General features: G+C 38.4%; 1 protein-coding gene, 1 non-coding gene and 1 pseudogene across 2 annotated transcripts; 1 reads left to right on the forward strand and 2 right to left on the reverse strand.

The window, feature by feature from the left end:
• Positions 1 to 137: 137 nt before the first annotated feature.
• On the reverse strand, positions 138 to 24,892 carry LOC122645218 (annotated as a pseudogene).
• TRNAG-CCC lies at positions 13,785 to 13,855 on the forward strand. The gene has a single exon. It is a non-coding gene; the product is annotated as a tRNA-Gly (tRNA).
• On the reverse strand, positions 16,071 to 20,470 carry LOC122646056 (probable helicase MAGATAMA 3). Its single transcript, XM_043839522.1, has 7 exons — positions 20,203 to 20,470; positions 19,800 to 20,118; positions 19,387 to 19,642; positions 19,089 to 19,305; positions 17,799 to 18,163; positions 17,484 to 17,609; positions 16,071 to 16,374 (listed from the first exon to the last, which is right to left on the reverse strand). Exons 1-6 carry the CDS (start codon positions 20,437 to 20,439, stop codon positions 17,507 to 17,509), a joined length of 1,497 nt encoding a protein of 498 aa, XP_043695457.1. The 5' UTR covers positions 20,440 to 20,470; the 3' UTR covers positions 16,071 to 16,374; positions 17,484 to 17,506.
• Positions 24,893 to 25,703: the final 811 nt, after the last annotated feature.

The raw sequence follows: 25,703 nt of genomic DNA on the forward strand, positions 1-25,703 counted from the left end.
ACACAAAGGCTTCATTTCAGCTAGACATGAATACCACTTCATTAAATAAAAAACATCTAATTTTTGCATCCTGGTCAGCCCCTTGTGCCCCCAAACATCAAATGACACCCGAGAAAATTGGGGCCAGCAATTAGGTTTTATATGACCTTATATGCAACTAGTTCCCTACGAGGCAAAACACTGATCGGGGGAGGTTCAAATTGTAGAACCAGATTCATTGTTGCATGAATAAATGGTTTGTACACACTATAAATTAGATAACAATAAGTTCCATCAAATTTTAAGAATTTTTTAAACTTACCATGTTTCAGCATCCCTCGATGGCTCATCCTCCGTTTTATCTTTGTAGTTTCAGCCAAATCGTTGGTTTTGCTGTCTCTAGCTCTGGTTTCCATTGGTCAAGCATTATCAGTTATTTGCAGTAAACCATCAAATTGATCTTCAGCTATTTTAACTATATAAGATGTACCATGTATTCCCATAGAACAGCAATAAAAGCTGCAGACTATTCAAGAAACTAAACTTTGTACCGTGTTGATGACATAATCGGCAGCACCTACTGAACAAGATGACCAGACTACACAGAGTGTTTGAGTTGGCTGAACTGATCAACCAGTTCAATGTGTTCAGAATATAGCCCTTAGCTTCCAGAGAAGACTTCTCACAAGAAAATTTCCATAATACATTATTAATGGATGGTTGCCTTCTGAAAGAACTAGTATTTGAGGGCATATTTCAATTCACAAGAAATCATAGACACCTTAAGCTACATACTTAAAACTTCTAAGTTAAACAACTCACCTATATTCTGGTGCTGATGCTGATGCATTTGGTTCCTTCCCCAGATGGAGTGAAGCAAAACGACTTGATAAATTCTGCAGAGGTTCGGGATTCTGCAGGTCCATCAAAGTTGCAGCACTTGAGATCTCCCAACTCATTGGAACTTCCAAATTCCTAGTGACCATGAGTAGAAAACATTTAAATTTTCATCCATAATAATATTCAAACATAATGTTACCATACAAAAACTAACTAAATTATAGCCCCACCATATAGATAATGTCTTGATCTGCTCATATCGTTAGACCCATTTTGCTCTAAAATTATTTGAAAAGTATATGTCAAGGAGAACGATAATGTAATTACCCTTCAGAACATTTGAACTTGCAGCGTTGCAGATCATCTACTTTATAATTCCCAAAGACAACATCCAGTCGCTTAGTAAGTTTTGGTATCTCTTTCAATGGTAAAATATCCCGAACTTTCAAGACTTGTATGTACTTGAAATTTTCTCTGAGAATATCAACAGTCCAGACAAGATTGAATAACCTGTCGACCTTGTATACTTTCAGCAACTCAGAAGAAGTGTCATCCATTAAGTAGAGATTTTTGCACTTCTGGGGGTGACGCCATCCATTTGCAAGCTTCATTAATACAGCAAGCACTTCATTCCGAGTCTCGTTCCTTCTTATTTTAGAAATGGATTTCCAGAAATCATTGCTGAAGAGAACCTGTTGAACATTAAATTAAATGCAACTTGTTATTTATTTGGAGAGAGAGAGAGAGAGAGAGAGAGATTATTACTAAATATGGAGAAGAGGAAAAGGGAAGGGAAGGAAAAGAGCTGTTTTAAAAAGAGAAATTCAACTTAAATGCGATAAAAATTCAAAAACTCATTCAGATTGTGCAACTGCTTTTTCCAGTAACAGAATGTTCATTTAATAGTGTAATAGCAGGCTTATTATTTTAAGGCACAAGGACGAGACTACATCGAACAGAAAATGAAAATCTTAAAAAGCTCAGGAATATTAATATCTGAAGACAAAAGAGTTTCTCCTAAGTTAATAAAATTAAAAAAATGGTAGTGGATATTTATCAAGACTTAGAACTAACAAACATCTTAAACAAAACTGCATGTTAATCAATGAAATTGCTTCTCCCAGTCACTGTTTGATATTTTCCATGTTTTTCAGTCAAAAGAAATTTACAAAATTTTTGGAAATGGGAATCAATAGCCAGATAAGTAGCCATTTGATTTTGCAAATTCTTCCTCGGAGAAAGTAAAATTTGAGTCAAAACTTCCTTGTTCCTTCTATAATAAACTCTAGGCCTTGTCCCATTTTCTTATCATGCATTGAGATCAGCTATTTAGACTTTGAGTGCTCTCTAGTAGGAAATAAGGAAAATTTTCCAATACAGCCAGGCAACATACCTTCCACCTCGCTCCACCAAACAGAAGAGAATCCGTGTTAAGTAACTTGTCAAATTCACCAAGTTCAACCAGACCAGAAATTATTGCTTCCTTCAAGCTCTTGTCCTTATCAGCATAAAAAAAAACACCCCCGGTCCTTTGCATTAAGGACTAGTTTCCTCCAAATGGAACCACTGTTGATTAAAGTTGGACCATTCCCCGATACCCAGAGGCAGTATCTGCAATGAAAGTAATCAAGATTCATAAACCAAACTAATTAAACATAATCAACCAAGATATATCTTATGCTCATGTACCTTGCCCTGGTCAAAGCTACATTTGTATGTTGAAAATTGGCAAGGAAACCCACTGATCCTTTCCCATTAGATCTGACAGTAGAGATTATTATTACATCCTCCTCGCCACCTTGAAACCCATCAACAGTCCGAACACTCACAGAGAAGTCATTATGTGTATCATATGTGCCCCCAAGTTTTTCTTTAATCGCAAAAACTTGAGCCTTGTATGGGGATATTACACCAACACTAAGCTTCTTCCTTGAAGCAACCGATGCTGTAACAGTGAAAAATGGGTCATGTACATGTACGTTCACATAGTATGTCCATATAAAAGAATGAGCTTTTCTGATCATTAGGTAAAAATGAAAAAAGAAATCAGTTAAAAGGAAAGTATTCAAAGAATTAATGGTGAAATATACCTTTGAAGAGGCTTTTTACAATCTCAGAAACCACTGCCACCTCCACTGTGTTTTTCTTGCCATTCCCACCATGTTCCCTTCCATAAGCAACATTTATAAATGAATAGGCCCCATACATATTACCTTGAAGGAAGTGTCTTTCATGGCTTCTTTCTTTGACCTTTGGAGCATCCAAAATCTGCTTTCCATAGAATTCTTTGTTTGGGAATAAGCTTATTGATGGGTGCATTCTATACTGGATATTAAGAAGATGCTTCTTGTGTCCCAATGACACCAACCTTTCAAACAGACTTCTTCCAAATTCAGCCTCCTTTGAAATCTAACAAAATGAAAGGTCCCAAATAAGAGAGAACTATAAAAAAATCAGAAAACATAATGTAATAAAAAGAAGGGGGAAATTCCAACCTTGCTTAGAACCATTGCTGGCAATTGCCGTTCATCACCTATGAGAATGGCATGCCGGACACCAGGGAGCTGGAGGGGAATGGCTGATTCACATTCTTTAAGCTGTGCTGCTTCATCAATAACCAAAAGCTCCAATGGTGTCATCCCATCTGCGTGCAACTTAGCTGAGCTTGAAGCAGTGCAGAAAATCAGGTAAGCATGTTGCAAACAGAAATTGCTGATTGAATGTTTATCCATAAACTTGGGAACAGAAAATGCTTTATGAAGGGATGTGAGAATCTGAAGGCACTGTTTTCTGCTCCTATCAAGCACAATTGTATTGGAGTCACAAACTGTGGTCTTTAAATCTTCAGAATCAACAAAGACGCGCTTCAGCTCATCATCAGTAATAGATCCATGTAACAGAGTTCCAAGAGATTCAAGCAAATGGAGAGCTTTAAACATGTCTTCTACTATTCTCACCAAAATGAAGGATGTAGATAGGTGTTTACACAAAATACGAACGAAGAATTTGAGGTCCATCCGAATATCAGTGAATCTTTTCTTGATAAACTCCTCGATTGCCAAAACATCTTTTTTTTCATCATCCTGCCCTTGAGTTTTATTTGTTTGAGAAAGATCCTCTGGTTTCAGGCAATTCAATTGTATACTGTCTTGAGCAAGAATCTTCTCTTGCCATATATTTTTGCTTTTGCCTTTGCCTTCTTTTAAGTTCTTAACAATTTCTTTCTTCCTTTTTTCCTTGGTTTTTCCCTTCAACTTCTTAGAAATATCCTCCTCTTTCTCCTTTTTCTTTTTGTCTTCTTTGTTCTCATTTTGAGAAACACCCTCCTTTTCCTTCATTTTCTCCTTCAAATAAGAAAGATACTCAGTATGAGCATCTTCAAGCAAGCGTATCATGGACTTCAGTTGATTATTCCACCCTGAGAGTGGGGCAAAGCACTTTGCAAGCTCACGAGCACGATAATTCAGAAAAACATCATGAAGGTCTTAAGGATCTTCATTCGCTCCTCATTACCATATAATACTATATCTCCCAAGCCATAATTGTGATACTGAAGTGACTCCCTTACCAACTTCAGGAGGCGTGATGTGACTTCCAGTACAGCAATATTAGTGGGTGTGCATGTGAGGGTTCTGCATTTCATTCGTAGAAGTACCCATAGCAAAGTTCCAACTGTCTTTGTCTTCCCGGTACCTGGAGGACCCCAAATAAGTTTCACTGAACTCTTATGGTTGCAACCCTTTCTAGCAATGGATCTCACCACTGCATCAGTCTGTGATTCATTGAGGTTGAAGGTGTGAAGATCTGGGAGAAGAGAATTTCCATAGATACTGTCATCTTTTGATGATAAGCAGAGATCACAATCAACCCCGACCTATCATTAAAAATGATATAAACAAAATTAACAGTGCATCGTAGCTTTTTATTTCAGGAGTGAGATCCCTTACTTGAACCTCCATGTGATACCAAAATAAGTGCAAAACATGAGACTTATCATCAAAATCTCTTAAATAATCTGGCTTTCCACTTTCGAGAAATTCAAAAGTAACTCATCCTTTACCCCTATTTGATTTTGTAGCACATGGACCTATGTAATTGTTGAGACTTGTTTTATTGCCAAGAGCTTTGTCTATATCGAATTTTAGTAGTGTTTCAAAGTTCATTTTTAATATGCATGATGCAAACAAAACTCCATGTTGGATCTTCTGGTATTGATGGAGAATGGATGTAAATCTTCAACATGCAACAGTTAATAATCCAATACTACTGCTAAATGTTGACTAGTACTGGCCTGGAAGAAAAAAATAAAATGAAATGAAGAAGTATGGAAACATTGTTAAAGTTAGTTTCAGTTCCAGTTTTTAGTACAAACACAACCTTTCTTTTTAACCTTTTTCTTTTGTGTGTTAAGAATTGAGAGTAGGAAGGGTTGCTGTGGACACTGTTGTTCTGTTATTTGGTATTCACATGGTATCTAAGCGCCTACTTTAGAGGAAAGAAGACTAAAATTTAATTCTTGGGCAATGTAATTTAGAAAGACTAGGTTATTTTAGAATGTGATTGCTAAATTTAGAAAGACTAGGATATGTTAGAATGTGAATGCTACGTCCAGTGGTAACAATACATGCCTAACCTAACAAGGGACCGAGTTCAGATCTTGGATTAGTACCACCAAATCTTGATCACATCCATGTTGCATTTTCCAATCAGTAAGTGCTTGGGAATAAGGATTTCTAGGAAATATCAACCAATCTAGGCCCTTTTGTATTGAAGGGTGAGTTCTTTCGGTTCAATCAATTAGAGAACTTTAACCATCTATCTGTGGAGTCAGTGACAGCCAGAAACTTTACGGTTGTTTTAGCTCCAAAAATTGACTCCCTGTAGCTGGGTATAATTAAATCTTTCAGGGATGCTTCTAAGCTGTTACACGGTTTTATCGAGGATATTTCTTCAAGTTCTATGTTACATGAGATCTAGGTTGAACAAACTAATCATTATTTTCATCATTGCTTTTGTCTTATGACCTAGGCTATGTTTGATCAGGGATATTTCTTTGATTTTCTTGCCTTCCAAACATAGCCTCAAGTAGAGACAGAAAGTGGGAAAGAAAATGGCAATCAAAGCTTAGATTGCAGTCACACTTCTGCAAATGATCACAATGCATAACACATAAAGCTCCTGGATTTTCTGGTGAAACAAAGCATTAAATAGACTTTCTTTTCAAGGCTCTGTTTTCTATTTGCTGAGGTTCCTGGTTCATTTGATCTGATTGGAATTATATCGAAGAATAAATCATAATGCATTGGAAGTATGAAATGAGTCACAGGTATGAAGAAAACTGCAAATATGAACAAAACCATAGAAATAGAGTTGAGTCTTACAGTGGAATCAGGGGACAAGACCTCCTTGATAACATTCATGTTTCCCCCCTCCATCTCCGGGTTCAGTGCATTCCATATACGGTTATTTGTAATCATGTTTATCAGGAAAACAGCAAAAAGGGGTTTCCTCTTCTTCTTCTGCACTTTTTCTTCTTCAAACACAATGGGTTTTGATGAAATGACTTTGATGAGACAGTCTTTATCTTCCTCTTCCTCTTTGTCTGTTACTGTTCCTTTTGTGACTACAGCAAGAAGATATGACATTGGAGGCTTGTTTAAATCGTCAATGCATACCGGTCTTACATCTGATAGAGCAATGAGATCTCCAAATTGAGGCTTGTAGATTTCTTTATCATGCTTACTATCACCCTCTTTTATAACTACCAAGTCATAAAACAAAGCATTTTGTGGCTTGTGAGCATTAGACTTTGCAACATAATCTATTTGACATTTAGGTGCTTGGGACAGGTTCATCATGCTAGAACACAGATCAGCATGAGTTTCGTCAATGATGGGGTAAATGTATGAATTCAAGTAATGATGTACTGAAAAGAATGTCTTTGGGATCTTCTTCACCTGTAAAGTAACAAATAATAGAAGACACATCAATAGTTGATTTGAGTTATACTGAAAGATATATAAGGAGGTAATGGATTAGAATTGTGGTTGGAGTTGGTTTGAGTTCAATTACTTGCTAGAAATTTTTATCATATTAACAAATTTGAAAAAAATAAAATTGCTGGCATTGAACAAGTAAATGACAGATCAATGTTCCCAGAAGTAGTTTTGAAACACTTGGTTGTGATTCTCGGGGAATATGCATCCAGCTGCGTTTGGTATGAATTCTTGGAATGTATTCTAGGTCAATTTCACATTCTAGGATGATAAAAAGCATTTTTGGAATGCAAAACCGCTCTAGAATGCATACCAAACACAGTAGGAAACACTTACAACAGAACTGTAGAAAAGCCACTCTCTATCATGTAGTTTATCTATCAGAAAAGCTCAAACTATATGGAACTATTATTCTTGTTAGCTATTAAGGAGAGGGTGCCCAAGCCGTTATATGCCTTCACATTGGGCTATTTATATTCGATGTGGGATAATTGTTTTCGGGTGGAACCCCAACATTCCTACCAAGACAATCATCCCCTTGCGAGTAGAACTTTACAAGATATACAGCAGTAAAGTTAAATGATTTGGCAGGATCGTGATCCTCTACTGCCGGGCAGCCGTGTGGCCGGCGTGCGGCCTCACACAGGCAGGGCGTGAACTCCACCCGGACAGGGTGTATATGTGTTTGTGAAATGTGTTACTACTTTTGGGTGTGGGTGTGGTGCACTATGGACATGCATGTGCCATAACAGTACCTTAGAGTTGGTCGTTGAGTACATCTCTAAGAGACCATGAGAAGACCAAATCCACCAGCTCAGAAGACATTTGTGTCTATTAGTATCAGTAGCAGTTGCAGTAGCAGAAGTTAGAATTCAGAACAAAGGAAACAGAACTGGGGAGGAAACCTTTTCCACTTTCTTCGTCAGAAGCGTTTCAGGCTCTACGAAGAATCTGAACAGGCAGAAGAGAAGATGGAAGAGCAAATGGTAACGTGAACTTAACCAACCATGGAATTCCCTGCAAGACAATGTCATGGGAGGACAAAATTATTAGAATTTACTATAACCAATTAAGTACTTTAGTTGTCATATCGGTAAGAATCATTATTTAAGCTACCTCATGATACAAATATAAGTATGTTGAAGGCCTTCGATATCCCTAGTACATTTTGGAGGAAGGTTAAGGGACCAGATTAGAGGGTCGGTCTTGGTGCAATGGTAAAGATTGCTCCATTGTGATCAAGTGGTCACGGGTTCGAGTCTAGAAACAGCTAGCCTCTCTGCGAAGGGGTAAGACTGTGTCCATTATGACCCCCCACAGACCCCGTAATGGCGAGAGTCTTGTGCAACGGTTGGTCTCATATTGAAATTGAATTTGGTAGTTCATCTCAATCATATAACCTACTATACATTTCTTTTCAACCTATCAAAGATCATAAAATTTTGTAATTTCTTATTTAAAATTAAGGAAAATGATCTCTGCCAAGTTGCACAGAGTCTCTTTCAAGACATAGGAGCATGCAAAATGATAGCTTCGCCCCTGAAATGAAAAAAATCTCACTCATGTTAATATCCTTGGACGCTCTCTCATTGGCAAGTACTTGACGCGGTCAAGTGTGCATCGTGCGGCTGGGCACCATCCATGTGTGCATGATAGGGCCCACTGTGAGCACATGAGCGGTGCCCAGCCGCACGATGCGCACTTGACCGCGTCAAGTACTTGACGTGATAATTTTCCGGCACCTGCGCTAGTGCAAGGACCATGCAGCTTGACAGTGATCTTCTGTCTTTAAAATTATGGCAAAAGGTTGTATACACGGTCGTGTACGTACACAGTTCTGCGGTAGAACCTGCCTTCAACTATTGGATGGGGGAGAGAAAAGGATGTGTAATTACACTCCTACCCCCACCTTCATCTAACGGTTGTAACACATGGCTGTGCATAAAAGACTGGGTCATAAAATTATTTTTTTGTTGTACGCTCTCACATGAAAGGGTTGTTCATTGATATTCCAAATGCAAGTGCTGATTGAACCGCACCCTTCAATGGTCAGTATATTAATTGGGAAAAAGGGGTCGGTGGGGGAGTGTGGGCGTGTGGCTCCTGTGTCTAGACACAGACCCTCATGAAATAACCGCCTCACCCCCAAGAAAGGCAGAAATCTCGCCCCTATTGATGCTTGGCATTGGGGCCACACTAAACTCTCCCCCATAATAATAAATTGGGATTTTTGGGAGAGGGTTGGGTATGCCATCAACTTTCCGTAAGCTAGCAGAGCCAGCATACACCAATCACAGAGCTGGACTCAGGAGGACAAAGAAGTCTTTTTCAAAGGAAGAGGAGAGAGGATGACATATGTTGGCTGGGCACCCTCCCCTAATTATAAATTTGGTTTCGGTGGCCATTTCAGTCAATGACATATATGAAAATTTTGGATATAAATTTGGTACAAGTGGCCATTGTGGGATGTGGGCTTCTTTAAAAAGCCCATTAACTACGAACAATTTCATGGAGTATGACTATGGCCACGGACCATATTGGTCCTTATAGGCACACATTTGAGAAGATTGATCCGCCTTGGACTCAACGCAGTCCCTACATTTCAGTTTTTTGTTGGGACCAACCGGGCAACGTTCTCCTTCCATAAATAAAATTTGGGAAAAAAAATGTTGTCTGGTCGTGTGGTTTCTACACTCAGACACAAGAGCGTGCAAAATTATCATTCAATCCCAATGAACTCAAAAATCTCATCTAGACAAATGTCCTTGCGCATTCTCATTGGCCCCCATCACGCCCCATGCTAGTGCACAGACCATGTAGTCATCTCTTGCCCATAAAATTTAAAGGGAAAAAAGACTCGGTCCAGTGAGTCCATACACATTACCGGGCGAAATGATTACCCCTCCCCCATGAAAGTCGGTGTTCCTAGACAGAAAACTCTTCCCCTTCAAATATCATCCAAGTCTCTAGATATAACTACCTAAAACAGTTTCTCTTAAATAATCTAGAGAAAACTACCTCTCTCATCGTAGAAAAAACATTTTGATAACTAAATGTCATTTTGAAAAATTTTGTTGCTACACTAATGAGTGTAGCAGGAATGTTCCTGCTACCCTAGTGACAGCCAAGGAAATGGAGAGGATATTTATGAACCCAAGGAGAAGTGAATTATTGCATTTCCTTGTCTGCCAATAGGGTAGCAGGAACATTCTTGCTACAAGTGTAGCAGCAAATTTTTTCCCTGTTAAACCATTTCCTCCATTCATCAGACACTAGACCAAGGGGATGGATGAAATTAAGGTCCTCTACCATGTTATCCACGAAAGCATATGCCACACGGCCAACCATGATAGAAACTGAGTAAGATAGATCAGTACACTCGGTAGAGATCAGCTCGGTCCCCACATGGGGATCCACCGTCTATAGAGTCTTGCACCCCATGGACCATAGAGAATGGTTCATCTGCACGTATGTGTAGGTGAACGTATATGTGAGAGGTAAGCACTTGTCCTTTTTGTTTCCTTCCTTTGTAATTAAATGTCAAAAATAGGACAGGTGGTTACCTCTCATACATACATGCAGAGGAACTAGACTCGGATAGTTGGACGACAATGGATCCCCATGTGGAGACCGTCCCCACTTGGGGAGAGGATCTGGACATACACTCCCCTCCCACCATCTTCTCTCTTTTCTCCAGTTTTATGAGAAGGTAGGCCTTCGCCCAGTTATATCTTTTCAAAATGGATAGACATTGGACTGTATGTATATCAATTGGGCTCAACTCTGTGTGTGTGTTGGGGTGGGGGGGGGTAACAAGGATGCGTTGGGCTCCTTTGTAGCACGACACAGTGTGTATTGTACATCCAGCGACCCTGTGTGCTCGGGCACACAGCCCAACACAGTGGCAGTCGGATGGTGCGTTACACACTGTCGCGCTACAGAGGACTCGAATCCTAACAAGGATGTAGGGGATCATTAATCATCAATAAAGAAAAAGGGTGTTCATATAAGAAGAGAAGAGAAGAGACATGATCATCAAACTACTAAACTGTAAAGAAAAAGAGGTGAGATTAAATGGCAAACCTGGCATAGATGTGTTTCTTAATTAGGTGAATTGAAGCCTTCTTCTGTTCTATCTCATCCTCTGATCACTTATATATCTCTGCTTCCACTCTGCAATTAAACATACGCAGAGAACCCCATTCAGACTCATCACCTTTTGTATCCCAAGCACATATAATTAACAGATGATCAGTTTCACACGCAAGAGGGAGGAGGGATCAAGGAGGGAGAAAGAAACAGATTTCTTAGCTACAAAGGAATGAAAGAAAATAAGAGAAGCTAGCGTACCACCTAAAGAAAAGCTAGCATTACTGATGAATCAATCAGGCTCTGATTTTTATGAAACTAAACGTACAATAATTATCCCTCTTTTTCTTATCCACTTTTATGTGTCTATCACCTCAAAAGAAAGCTAAATTCAAAAAGCATAGAGAGACTGAACCCCTGGGTTCTCCATTCTTCCATCTTTCAATGCAAACAAACTCTCTCTCTCTCTCTCTCTCGATTGGATGCACCATACCGTACTGAGTACGTGTACCGAACAATACCGAATAGAGTTGGTAAAGTATCGGCATGAGATACTTGTATTGATTGGTATTTGGTATGGTATCAGTATGAGGCATATAAGAAGTGTATCATACCAATACCATATCGAATATCGAATATCATATACCGTACCGATTGACACCCTTAAAGCGTTTCCTATAACTTCTCACATATGATTTTTTGTTTCTTTCTCCTAAAAGAATGAACAAAAAATACTGGGTATAAGGAACAATGGGGATATTATCGATCATTTATAAATAGGGCCGATAGATATTGACAGTCATTGACGATTGTACGCTTGGTGTAGAAAAACTTTTCCCTTAAATATTGGGAGTGTCTGAATGACACCTATATGAATGTATTAAGAACTTGACTCCTTTTAAATGCTCTTTATCTTATTCTTCAAAGTTTTTTAAGTTAACGGCATAACAGAATTTGGGGATAGTTTTCACCGAGAGCTATATAAGTTGTGCATGTGAGAGGAACTATGTAAGCTGTGCATGTGAGAGGGTTGAAGGTAAAGGGTCTATGACTGTTCCACTAACACTCGGGCAAGGCGTTTGGACAGGGGTAAGGTGGACATTGCGCACAGCACTGTATCTGGGCAACACAATCCTGCCAGGCAGCTTGACAGGAAAATATCCAAATTGGAAGAGGAAATCCACCAGCTCAGAATTTTAGGCTCTCCCCGTGTCAACCAGTAACAAAAATGAAAAAACAAAGGAAACAGACCTGGGGAGGATAAAGGTCTTTACCACTTCCTCGTCAGTCGAGTTTAAGGCTCTACCAAGAATCTGAAGAGGCAGAAGAGAAGAGGGAAGAGCGAATGGTAACGTCAACTTAAACCAACCATGGAATGCCTCTGCACGGACATGCGATGACGAATTTATTAGAATTTAAACATGAAACTTTGTACCAAACAAACAAAAATAAACACGAAACTATTCCACCTGTACGGCTGCACTTTTTGGAAAGACCAATATCTTTGGTTGCCATATCGGTAAGAATCATTATTTAAAGCCTACCTCATGAACCAAATAATATTAGTGTTGGTGAAAGCTTATAGCCTATCCGTATTCGTATTCGTTTAGTTTTCAGACGAATTCATCATGCATGTATTTATTATATTTTTTTTTTTTTGGTTATTGGGAGCTTTACATATATAGTTGATCGAAGGTGGGGGGGGATCGAATCAGGAGGGGATAAGATACCAGCCAAGAAACTCGAACTCGAGACCTCTTGGTGAGCATGGATATGAAGCGCACCACGGCTCACCAACTAAGCTAAGCAGTTGTTGGTACATGTATTTATTTTCCCTTATTGTTTAAGAGTTCATCACTTGTTAACCACGAAAACAATAAAAAAATTCATCACTTCAATAGCAAGAATGACTCGTATGTGTTAAACCAAATCCAATTGACACCAAACCATAGTTGTTTAAAATTATTTGATTTCTTTATTATGTAACAAAAGATTTCATCTATGGAAATTATGATTTTAAGAATCGGGAATCGGATCTATTAATCGGCATATTCCATTTGAAATTGGCTTGACACCGATCCCAATTTCCACTGTTTGTAATCGTTGCATCTTGAATTGGAATCAGGTTGGCCAAATCAGAACCGAATCAGCCGATTCCTAGTCTTTTTTTTTTTGTAATCCATCTTAAATCGGGTTGATTCTCAATTCCTGAATCGATTCAACTTTTACCATAAAATAGCTTAAATTTTCGATTCTTAAACCGATTCAGCCTGAACCAGATCGAAATCCTCTCTGACAAATTCCATTCCCGATTCCAAGTATTAAAAGCTTGATATAGAGATCCACTTCCGGAAGGATTTTTGAACTTTTTCTTATGCCATAATTTTTTGTCCTTCGAAATTACTTACAGCTGCCTTTTCAAGGTACCAAAGATCATAAAAATTGTATTTTCTTAGTTAAAATTAAGGAAAAAGAACGCATGGTCACGATGATTTTGTGCCAAACATAGGAACAGGCTAAATTACCACTCCACCCTGCCCCTGAAGTAAAAAATGGACTGATATGAAATTTTTGGATATAAATTTGGTTTTAGTGGCCATTGTGGGATGTGGGCTTCTTTAAGAAGCCCATGAACTACGAACAGTTTCAATACAACCCATACATTTCAAGTTTTTTATTGGACCGGGGGACCATCTAATGGGTTCAGCCAAACTGAATACCATATATAACAACTTTAATGCCACATTGCAAACTTCTAATGGGCTTGGGTGGGTCCATGTTGTAAAGGATCCCAAATCTATTTCACTCATCAAATTTTAGCAAAACAAGTAGCAAATTGATTTATAAGTTTGGGCCTCTATTAGTATTACACATGATTAAGCGCATCTGGTGTAGTGGTATCATAGTACCCTCCCACGGTACTGACCAGGGTTCGATTCCCTGGATGCGCATTTCCAAACTCTTATTTTTAACTATCCAACAAAAAAAAAAAAAATCTTTTTGGACGGTGACCAAGAACATGTTCTTAGATTTTTATTTTCTTACTGCAGTGGTCACCGTCAGATGCACTCATGCACATCTAAGCAATGTCTTTGTTTTCACTCAATAAGGCCTTTTGTTTAGGTGTGTCTGGGCATGAAAAAGTTGAAAAATAGCCAAAAGTTTCAACATATTAGAGAATGGCTTACCATAAAATTCCTTTCCCCATCACACATGCCGCAGTGCAAGCTGTGCCCAGGCACATGGGTTTGCCACTCAGGGGGGTAGGGTGGTCATTGCGCCCACTCCCATGTGCTTGGGCGTAGCCTGTGTTGCGACACAGAAAACAGCACCCCATTGCTATATATAAGGGAAAGGAGAAAGTTTTCCTAAACCCATAGTATAGGATTTAGTCACCATCCTAGGGTCCTAAAACATCTCCCCCCCCCCCCCCCCTTCTCCCTAAGTAATGTTGTTGGTGAAGCCTGATTTGATCAAAAAAGTGCAGTTGAGACCTTCGGAGGGCCGTTTCGGCCTCGAAACGACCTCGGAATGCCAAAAAATGGCGGGGCTCCACGTCTAAGGCTTGGAGTTGTGTTGGGCTTGTCGAGATCTTCGAAATGAGTACTTTTGAGCCATGTGTTATGTTTTGGTCCGGCTTAGGTTTTTTGGCATTTTTTGGACTAGGGGCATTTGTGTACTTTCTGGGGTTAGGGTTTTCTTATATATTGTTTTTATCTCTTTGAGATAGGGATATGGAGGTTTGTAACATTTTCAGAGAAAATAATGAAACCTATTCTATTGCTCTGTCGTGGACATAGCTTCCATCTTGGAGGTAAACCACGTAAATCTCTGTGTTGTGTGTTGTGTGTGCTCTCTCTATTTTCGTTTTTCTTCTGCAAATCGTCATTTTGGGCGTTGTTTTCTTAACAGATGATACCTTTCCCCTATTGCACGATATCCTCTCCCACCCATCTAAAAGTAGTGGTCAAGAGATTCCCCTTCACCGTGGCTGATGGAAAACTCGGTCCTAAGGGAAATATTAGAGACTGGCTGGGAAAAAAAAAATCCACTTCAGATAACACAAGTGAATGACCCTATTAGCATGTATTAATTCAAAGGCATTGCTTGTAATTGATTAGAAGAACAGCACGAACAAACTAAAGTACAGCTATGACTACCAATAAAAGGAAAACCTCCATTCTTCTATAAAAATTCAAGAACATGAGAATTCTTTCATGGTGGAGATGGACATAAGCCAAGTCTAATCGCCCCTTTTAATCGAACCTTCTCAGTCAATAGATCCTTAATTGTAAAATACAGTTGGACTAAACTGAACAACGATTATATCCTTAGTGAATTTATTGATTCGTGGCAATGTCAAGAACAGTAAGAACATCTTTTAGAGCAAAATCACAAGTGGGATAAAGAGGTGTGTTGTTGGTGAAGCTCGATTTTGGCCAGAAAGCGCGGTTGAGATCTTCGAAGGGCTTTTTCGGCCTTGAAACGACCTCGGAATGGCGAAAAATGGCAAACATCCTTGCCATTGGCAACATGTTGTGTTGGGCTCGTCGAGATCTTTGAAATGAGTACTTTTGAGCCATATGTTATGTTTTGGTCCGACCCTGCTTTTTTGGCAATTTTGGACCAAGGGCACTTTTGTACTTTCTGGGGTTAGTGCTTCCTATATAATGTTCTTACCTCTTTGAGATGGGGTTAAGAGGGTTCCTAACATTTCCAGAAAAATAGTGAAATCTGTTCTATTACTCGGCCGTGGATGTAGCTTCCCACCTTGGGGGTGAACCACGTAAATCTCTGTGTTGTGCGTTGTGTGTGCTTTCTCTATTTCATTTTTCTTCTGAAAATCGCCATTCTGGGTGTTGTTTTTCTTAACATGGTGGTGGTCCAACTTTAGAACAAGATTTTGGTTCAGATTTGCCTACTTTGCCTCCAGTTGTTTGATGGAGCTGGTGAAGAAAAATCTATGAACTTGAAAAAGATATGACTGTACAGCACTGGAAGAAACTGAGTTTTCCATGGTAGAAAACTGTCGTTAGTCAATTCGATTGAGACAAAATTCACTAAATTGGATAAGCCAGGGCATTGGAATAGCCACTGTCAGATGAACCATTCCAAAGCAAGCAAAGAAGTGGAAACAAGTTCAAAAAAAATATTGGGGAAAGTACATTGAGGGCTGTTTGGGATTGCTTTGATTTATATTTAGAACAGAGATACAACACTAGCTGTGTACAACTACTAGAAATGCAACACCAGTAGGACTCCACAAAGTAAAAAAGATATACAAAAAAATACTACAATATTTCTTTCTACCTTATCAATAGCAAAATCCTATCAAATAGGAGATATGTATTAGAAAATGTCTGCAATAGAAGGATTTTTAGATACTTTAAGAGATTCTTCTATAAGCTAGACAAATGCATGAGCCTTCTTGAAATGCTTAGGCATCTTGAGCCACCAACTCTTCTTATCCCTGCATTCAACGAGCACAACAGGCCCAAGCATATATCAGCAATGTTTTACATGCTAATCAAATTCAACTAAAGGAAAATCTGTAGATCCTTAATCCTCCTAAAAGGTTTAAACACAAAAATATCAAACCTAGTTCCTGAAAGCCAGTATTATATTCCTTGCCAAAAAGAGGATTATGATTTCTATTGATCTTTAAAAGAAACAACAGGAATATGGTTTCATCATCTCCTAAAACTGAAGTATTATATTTTAGTAAATGAAAATATAAAGGGAGCTCCCAATTATATATTGTATCCTCCCTGTGTTATTGCAGATAAGATATGGAAAAGCTGACAATTTCAAAAAATTTCATTTTGTCCGAAAAACCAAATTCCAGAACGTTGGCTGATTTTGGCCTTAGTTGCAGAGAACACCAGCATAATTTCATTGATGCATGCTAGGAAGGAAATTGATCTTCCGGTGGGTCATACTATGTATTTGTTTAATTTACATATTTTGGAAAACATTAACAGGTCGAAGAGTCTGAGACATGAGGTCTCCAACCTCAGAACCAACATGCAATGTTTACTGCAGATATCTTATATATCTATACCTGCAATTAAAGTAGGAGCCTTTGTTTCCAGCATGGCCCACTAGGAAGAGCTGCCAGTGGCAGCTCAGTTGGGGCCAAAATTTTGTGGACAGGTAGACTCCAAATTTCAGCCCAAATGGAGTTTGTCAAGTGGCAAAATAGATCCTTGAAAACTCAGGACTAAGGAATAAATGGTTTGTACAGCGCATTGATCTTTAGCTATTTTAACTATAGAAGATGTACCATGTGACCCAACTGAACAGGAATAAAAGCCGCAGATTATTGTCCATAAAATAAAATCTGCAGCTCCTACTGAATAAGATGACCAGGCTACTCAGCATGATTGAGTTGGTTGCACTGACCAACCAATTTTCCAGAGAAGACCTCTCACAATAATAGTTGCCTACAGAGGAACTAGTATTTGATGGCATAATTCAATTAAAAAAAATCATAGACACCTTAATCTACTTACTTCCCAATAATCTTTTGACAAAATATAGATCTATGTATGAATAATAAATCAAAGTTAAATAACTCACCCATTTACTGGTGCTGATGCATTTCATTCCTTCCCCAGACGGAGTGAAGCGAAACGACTAGATAAATTCTGTTCCTTCAAAGTTGTAGCACTTGAGATTCCCCAACTCATTGGAACTTCCAAATTCCTAGTGACCCGAAGTAGAAAACATGAGATTTTCGGTCCATATAACAGTCAAAGATAATGGTATTATACAAAAACATATTAATCTATGGTCATACCATATAAACAATATTTTGATCTGCCATATCTTAGACACATTTTGCTTTTAAAATATTTGAAAAATACATATTAAGGAGCATGATCATGTAATTACCCTTCAGAACATTTGAACTTGCAGCGGTTAATATCATCTGCTTTATACTTCCCAAAGAAAACATCCAGTCTCTTTGCCAGTTTTGGTATCTCTTCCAATGGTAAAATATCCCAAACTTTCAAGACTTGGATGTACTTGTGATTTTCACTGAGAATATCAACAGTCCAGACAAGATTGAACAACCCATCGATGTTGTATACTTCCAGCAGCTCAGAAGAAATGCCATCCATTAAGTATAGAACTTCCTGCTTCTGGAGATGACGCCATCCACTTGCTAGCTTCATAAATAGAGCAATCACTTCTTTCTGAGTATCAATCTTTCTTATTTTACCCATGGAATTCCAGAAATCATTGGTGAAGCGAACCTGTTGAACATTAAATTAAATGCAACTTGTTATCTATTTGGTGAGAGAGAGAAAGAGGTAGAGGTTATCAAAACTGGATTTTAATCAATGAAAAGGCTTCTCCCAGGCACACTGCTTGATAAATTTCATGGTTTTACAGTCAAAGACATTTAAAAAAAAATTATTAGATATGGGAATCAATAGCCAGGTAAGTTGCCATTTGATTTTGTAAATTCCTCCTTAGAGAAGGCAAAATTTGAGTCAAAACTTCCCTGTTCCTCTAATACTCAACTGTATGTCGTGTCCCGTTTTCTTATCATTCTTTGAGAATGGCTGTGTAGACATTGAATACTCTCTAGTTCATTTGACATTTAAGTGTAATTAAAGAATAAAAGCAGAAAATGTAGGCATACTTGAGCCTAAACATTTAAAACTGAAAATACAAACGGAAAATTCTGTTCAACTTTGATAAGTTTATCAAAATGGCCCACTCTCATTGTGCCACATATACAGATGATGTCACTATCGGACCATTGGATAGAGAAGACATGGACTGGATTAGCCATGTGCTAAATTTCAGACTCAAATTCAATCAAATACCATCATATATGTCTATGCCCACCTACGGTACTCCGACCACAACTGTGCACTATCCTATGATCCTGAATTTTCAGAGCTCTATTTTGTCATTTGCCAAACTCTGTTTTAGCTCAACTTGAACATGTGAGCAACGACCTTGGGATCTACCGGTCCCCAAAACTTGGGCCCCATTTGATCTGCCACATGGCAGATATTTGAGCTGAAAGGTTTTGCCCAAACACAAGACATGATTTTTCAAAGATAATACCATAAACAGGGTTGCAGTTCTTAGGTATGCAGCAGCATCTATAATTATGAACTAGGAAGGGTAAGCCAAGATGGAACACAATAAAGCCAAGCAACATACCTTCCACCTCGCACCATCAAACAGCAGAGAATCCAAACCAAGTAACTTGTCAAATTCACCAAGTTCAACCAGACCCGCAATTATTGCTTCCATCAAGCTCTTGTCCTTATCAGCATCAAAGAAACATCCCCGATTCTTTGCATCAAGGACTAGTTTCCTCCAAATGGAACCACTGTCGATTAAAGTTGGACCATTCCCCAATACCCAGAGGCAGTACCTGCAATGATAACAACCAAGACTCGTAGAAGATCGAAAGAGTTAAACATTATTAACCAAGATATATCCTATGTTCTTGTACCTTGCCCTGGTCAAAGCTACATTCGTACGTTGAAGTTTGTCAAGGAAACCCACCGATCCTTTCCCATTCGACCTGACAGTAGAGATTATTATTACATCCTCCTCGCCACCTTGAAACCCATCAACAGTCCGAACACTGACAGAGAAGTCATTCTGTGTATCATATGTGCCTCCAAGTCTCTCTTTAATCGCAAAAACTTGAGCATTATATGGAGATATTACACCAACACTAAGCTTCTGCCTTGAAGCAACCGATGCTGTAACAGTGTAAATGGATCATGTACATGTATGTTCACATAGTATGTCCAAATAAAAGAATGAGCTATGAAAAAATTATTTTCTGATCATTAGGTAAAAAAGAAGAAAAAAATCAGTTCAAAGGAAAGTATTCAAAGAATCAATGGTGAAATATACCTTTGAAGAGGCTTTCCACAATCTCAGAAACCACTGCCACCTCCACTATGTTTTTCTTGCCATGCCCATGTCCTTCCGTTCCATAAGCAACATTTATAAATGAATAGGCCCCATACATATTACCTTGAAGGAAGTCTCTTTTATGGCTACTTTCTTTGACCTTTGGAGCATCCAAAATCTGCTTTCTATAGAATTCTGTGTTTGGGAATAAGCTTATTGATGGGTGCATTCTATACTGGGTATTGAGAAGGTGCTTCTTGTGTCCCAATGATACCAACCTTTCAAACAGACTTCTTCCAAATTCAGCCTCCTCCGAAATCTAACGAATGGAAAGGTCCCCAATCAGAGAGAACTACACATAATTAGAAAACATAATGAAATAAAAAGAAAGAGGAATTCGAACCTTGCTAAAAACCATTGCTGGAAGTTGCTGTTCGTCACCTATGAGAATGGCATGCCGGATACCAGGGAGTTGGAGGGGAATGGCTGATTCGCATTCTTTAAGCTGTGCTGCTTCATCAATAACCAACAGCTCCAATGGCGTCATCCCATCTGTGCGCAACTTAGGTGAGGTTGAAGCAGTGCAGAAAATCAGGTAAGCATGTTTCAAACAGAAATTGCTGATTGAATGTATATCCATTAACTCAGGAACAGAAAATGATATTTGCAGGGATTTGAGAATCTCAAGGCACTGATTTCTGATCCTACGAAGCTCTATTGTATTGGAACCACAAACTGTATTTAAATCTTCAGAATCCAAAAACACGCACTTCAGGACGTCATCAGTAACAGATCCATGTAACAGCATTTCAAGAGATTCAAGCAAATCAAGAGATTTAATCATGTCTTCTACTATTCTCACAGAAATGAAGGATGTAGGTAGGTGTTTACACAAAGTAGTAATGAAGAACTTGAGGTCCATCCAAATATGAGTGAACCTTTTCTTCATAAACTCCTCAATTGTCAAAACATGTTTTTTTTCGTCCTCCTGCCCTTCAGTTTTCTTGATTTCAGAAGGATCCTCTGATTTCAGACAATTCAATTGTTTACTGTCATGAGCAAGGATCTCATCTTGAAATATTTTTTTATTTTTCTCTTCTTTTAAGTTTGTAATAACCATTTTATTCCTTTCTTCCATGGTGTTCCCCTTCAACTTCTCAGAAATATCCTTCTCTTTCTCTTTTTTCTCATTTTCAGAAACACTCTGCTCTTCCTTATTTTTCTCCTTCAAATAAAAAAGATATGCACGACCCCCATCTTGAAGAAAGACTATCATGGAATTTAGTTGATGATTCCACCCTGAGTCTGGGGCAAGGCACTTTGCAAGCTTAGTGGCACGATCATCCAAAAAGACATCATAAAGTTCTTGATAATCATTAATCTGCAATCGCTTCTTATTACCATATAACACTATATCTCCCAAGCCATAATTTTGATGCTGAGGTGACTCCTTAACCAACTTCAGGAGGCGTGATGTGACTTCGACTAAGGCAGTATTAGTCGCTGTGCATATGAGGGTTCTGCATTTCATTCTTTTAAGTACCCAGAGCAAAGCACCAACTGTCTTTGTCTTCCCAGTACCTGGAGGGCCCCAAATAAGCTTTACTGAACTTTTATGTTTGCAACCCTTTGTAGCAATGGATCTTACCACTGCATCAGTCTGTGATTCATTGAGGTTGAAGGTTTGAAGATCTGGGAGAAGAGAATTTCCATGGATATTATCATCTTGTGACAACAAGCAACGATTACAATCAACCCCGACCTATCATTAAAAAGGATAAAAACAAAATTAGTAGTGCATCATAGCTTTCTATTTCAGGTGTGAGATCCCACATGTTAACCTATATGTGATACCAAAATAAGTGCAAAACATGGGACATGCTCAAAATTTCTTGGATAATGTGGCTTTCTACTTTCGAGGCAATGCAATCACAGGAGTAATCAAGTTTTCAAAACTTTTTGTTGATATGTTAATTATGGTTCAGGGATGCTGCTTGCTTCGATAAAGTTGATCTATGGCCTTTTAGGTTTAAATAGGTTGCCTTTCCTTGTAATGAGGCTAGTTCCAGACCTGCCTCAGTTCATCTGTGCATGTGTATCTAGTTCCGTCCTGCCTACATGTGAGGGAAAGTGCTGGGAGAATAATCCCACATTGGTTACCCCTGTCCTCTCATATACTTGGTGACCCAACACCCAAAAAGTTCGAGCTTTTGGGTTCGATATTTACAGTCCCGATTGACCCCTGCATTGTCATGTTTCAGCTTAGACGGCTACGGCCATGTAGAAAAATAAAGCTTTTAAAAACTAGGGACTACTGGAGGTTGCGCGGACATACACAAATAGCTGAAAAATATAAGAATGCATGCCAATACATGAGGGTATTTTTTGAATTAGGTTCTGAAGTATCACACAAGGCTAATCTAAACACAGACATGTCTATATAATGGTCAGAACATACTCTTCCCTACCCCACCAACAAAAAAAAAAAACCCTTTTTTTCTATACATGGCATGTACTGGACCAACAGGGGCAATAGACAAAAGATGAGCACAGCCAATTATAATCACTCTGCCTAGGGTTGTGATGTATGGTCTTAAGAAATAGCTAGGATTCTGGCAAAACTAGAGTTTAGAAGCATTGAACAAAGTAGGAACTCAAGTGTGGATAAAGTTTCCAAGTGGAAATTGCATAAATTTTGGTACAATAAGAGATGTTTCCTTATTTATATATGTAGAAAATTACAAGGAATAACACTATACAAGTATAAAATAAGACACAGAAAAGTGGAAAACTGCAAAAATGAAGAAATTCATTAGGAACTTACAGTGGAATTAGAGGACAAGACCTCCTTGATAACGTTCAAGTTTGCCTCCTTCATCTCTGGGTGCAGAGCTTTCCATATACGGATATTTGATGTCAAGTTAATCAGAAAAACAGCAAAAAGTGGTTCCCTCTTCCTCAGCAATTCAAACCCAATAGGTTTTGATGAAAGGATTTTGATGAGAGAGCCGTCTTCTGTTACTAATGCAAGAAGGAAAGATTTTCCACTCTTCTTTAAATCGTTAATGGAGAAGTGTTTTACATCTGAGAGGAAAATGAGATCTCCAACTTGAGGCTCATAGATTTCTTTCGCATTCTTACTATCACCCTCATTCAAAACTCCAATGTTATAAAACAAATGTCGTTGTGGTTTATGATCTTTGTGTTTTTCAATATGAATTATTCGACATTTAGGTGAGTGAAAGGACAGGTTCTTCATGCTTGAACACAGAGCAGCATGTGTTTCCTCAATAAGAGGATCAATGTATGATGCAAAGTAGTCCTGTGCTGACGAGAATGTCTTTGGGATTTTCTTCACCTGTAAATTTATAATAAAAAAAAAAAGAAAGAAAATTATATATCGAGATGGGTAGGTGCTGAATGGAAAAAATTAGAAAAAAACAATTAAGGCAAAAGGTTTCAAGTACAGCATGCAAGATGTATTTGGAGAGCTGAGCTACATAGAATTCTACAAGGGTAGCAGTGGGATCTGTATCCCCTGCGGTTCTCTGCCTGGTACTGTTCCTGCATTTCCTCTTATAGGGGGCAGAAATGACCACCTTATCCCTTGCCTGGGTGGGGTCCATCCTCCTCTTATTAGAAGCACTAGAGAACTGTACCAGGTAGAAAACCGCATGAGATAATTTTCCGTGGAAGTAGACTATGCAGGCAAACATCAAGATCAAACAAGTGTGATGCTCCAACAAAGAAATGTGTGATTTACTCTACCCTACTGATTCTATCTGTCTCCCTTGGAATCTAATTAACCAATATTTTGAACTTGCGGATGCAACTATTAACTTCACTAGTGTTAATTTTAAATGGTGTAACAATGAAACTCTCTACCATAGCTCTACTTGGATGAGTAATCCTAATACTTTAGATCTTGTAAATTTATCTTTTTAGTAATATAATCTTTTTTTCTCATAAAAAAAAAGAAAAAAGATGTCTTTGGAGAGTTGGGCTCACATTCACGTACTTGAACGACTCACAGTCGTTCAGATCGAATCCATTCCATGTGGGTCCTATAAAGATTCAGAAGGAATCCACTCTATTTACGTGAACGTGATCTTGACTCGTCTTTGAATAGGAATAATAAGGATAAATGACCAAAACCTCCCGTTGTTACCAATTGTTGCGTGCCGCCTACATGAAAACCTTCCCTAAGAAATAAAGGGATTTTCTTGTTTTTTTTTTTTTGATGATAAAATAAAATATATTAAAAACTAACTAATCGAAAAATATACAAATATTTTAGTCTGAGCATGCCTAACTAGATTAAAGGCTATAGCTATACAAAAGGGATTTTCTTGTTGACAACCCTTAAAGTGTCAAATGTTTTTGCAAACTTTTTTGTTTATGGGAAAAAATGTTCCTCTACTTGTGATGTAAGAAAACCACACATCTAAGATCTAACCGTCATGATTATCCCACCCTATTTGATCAATGGCTGTAATTACCTTTAGGCTTTAACTCTTCCCCATACCCATCCCAACACCATCGATGCCCCGTGATGATGTGATTCTCCTTCATTGTGGGTGGAGGACAATTGTTCCCCTCCTCCCTCCTCCCTCCTCCCTTTTTAACTCTCTTGGTATTACACATTTTCTTTTAATAAAATTCTATTATTTCATATGCGATTTGAAAAAATATACAAGACAATAACAACCTTTAAGAAAGACATGATCGAATATTACCTTCAAACTATTCATGGATTGCATTCTAGGTTGCTAATGCATTGTGAGATGCAACAAAAAGTTGTTTTTATCATATCAGAATGTATTATCGACTTAGAATGCATTCTAAAAATGTACAAAACTAAACGCAGCCTAAAATTACTAGTAGATTAAAAATATCTCTCTCTCTCTCTCTCTCTCTCTCTCTACAGTGTGAGTGTGAGTGTGAGTGTGAGTGCAAGATGGACATGCATGTGCCATAATATATAGTACCTTAGCTTTGTAGAGTTGGTCGTAGAGTACATCTCTAAGAGACCATGAGAAGACCAAATCCACAAGACCTGAACCCATTTTAGGCTCGCTGGATCAACCAGCAGGAACAGCTGTTTCAGAAGACAAAGAAGCAAACCAGGAAAACAGGACCGGGGGCCGAAATATTCTTTCCTCTTCCTCGTCAGTAGTCGCTCGTCAGGCTCTAAGAAGAAACTGAATACGCCGGAGATGGAAGGAAGACTAAAGGGTAACGTGGACTTCAAGGGACCATAGAAATTTATTGCTGCGCGTGTTTTCCGTGTTGTTATTGACGATCCATCTTTTTTTGTATTTCAGAAGTCCTGCACGACCTACGAGAAAGAAAAAGAAATTACTCTATAACCAGTAGAAGGATGAGACTTCCATCCTCCCATAAAAAATTAAATCATAATGGCAAGAGAAAGTATTATAACCAATAGAAGGATGAGATTTCCATCCTCCCATAAAAATTATGCTGTTCCAACCAATCACTTTTATTCCCCGAGTGGGTGTGGGAAAATGAGTTCGGTTCTTCTGCATGTACCAACAGGTGAACGGACGTACATGTGAGACCCGACCACCTGTCCTTTTTTTACCATTTACAAGGGGAGGAGGGGTTTTTATGGAAACAAAATTAAAATGTGATTGGCTCCATGTCTTAGTGGACATTTTAGTCAATAATCTTTAAATATATGATATAATAATTGTTTAGGGTTTAGAGTGTAGGGTTTTTGCACCGCCTAAGTGTCCTACATGGCTACATCTTCTCACAATAATTAAATCATTTAGAACCAAAAAAAAAAAAAACAAATATAAAATAACTTGATTTTTGTATTGAGTTTTTCTCCACCCATGGTCGAAGGATTGAGGGGTTCAGATGATGTCCATAGTACATCGC

The sequence above is a fragment of the Telopea speciosissima genome, chromosome 11 (genome assembly GCF_018873765.1).
Source record: "Telopea speciosissima isolate NSW1024214 ecotype Mountain lineage chromosome 11, Tspe_v1, whole genome shotgun sequence".
Taxonomy (NCBI): domain Eukaryota; kingdom Viridiplantae; phylum Streptophyta; class Magnoliopsida; order Proteales; family Proteaceae; genus Telopea; species Telopea speciosissima.

Coding starts and splice junctions, on each gene's coding strand:
- LOC122646056 (XM_043839522.1), bottom strand. CDS start 20,439: ATGGATATACATTCAATCAGCAATTTCTGTTTGAAACATGCTTACCTG. Junction 20,119..20,202: donor CAGCAATGGTTTTTAGCAAG/GTTCGAATTCCT, acceptor TCCATTCGTTAG/ATTTCGGAGGAGGCTGAATT. Junction 19,643..19,799: donor TGTGGAAAGCCTCTTCAAAG/GTATATTTCACC, acceptor ACACTGTTACAG/CATCGGTTGCTTCAAGGCAG.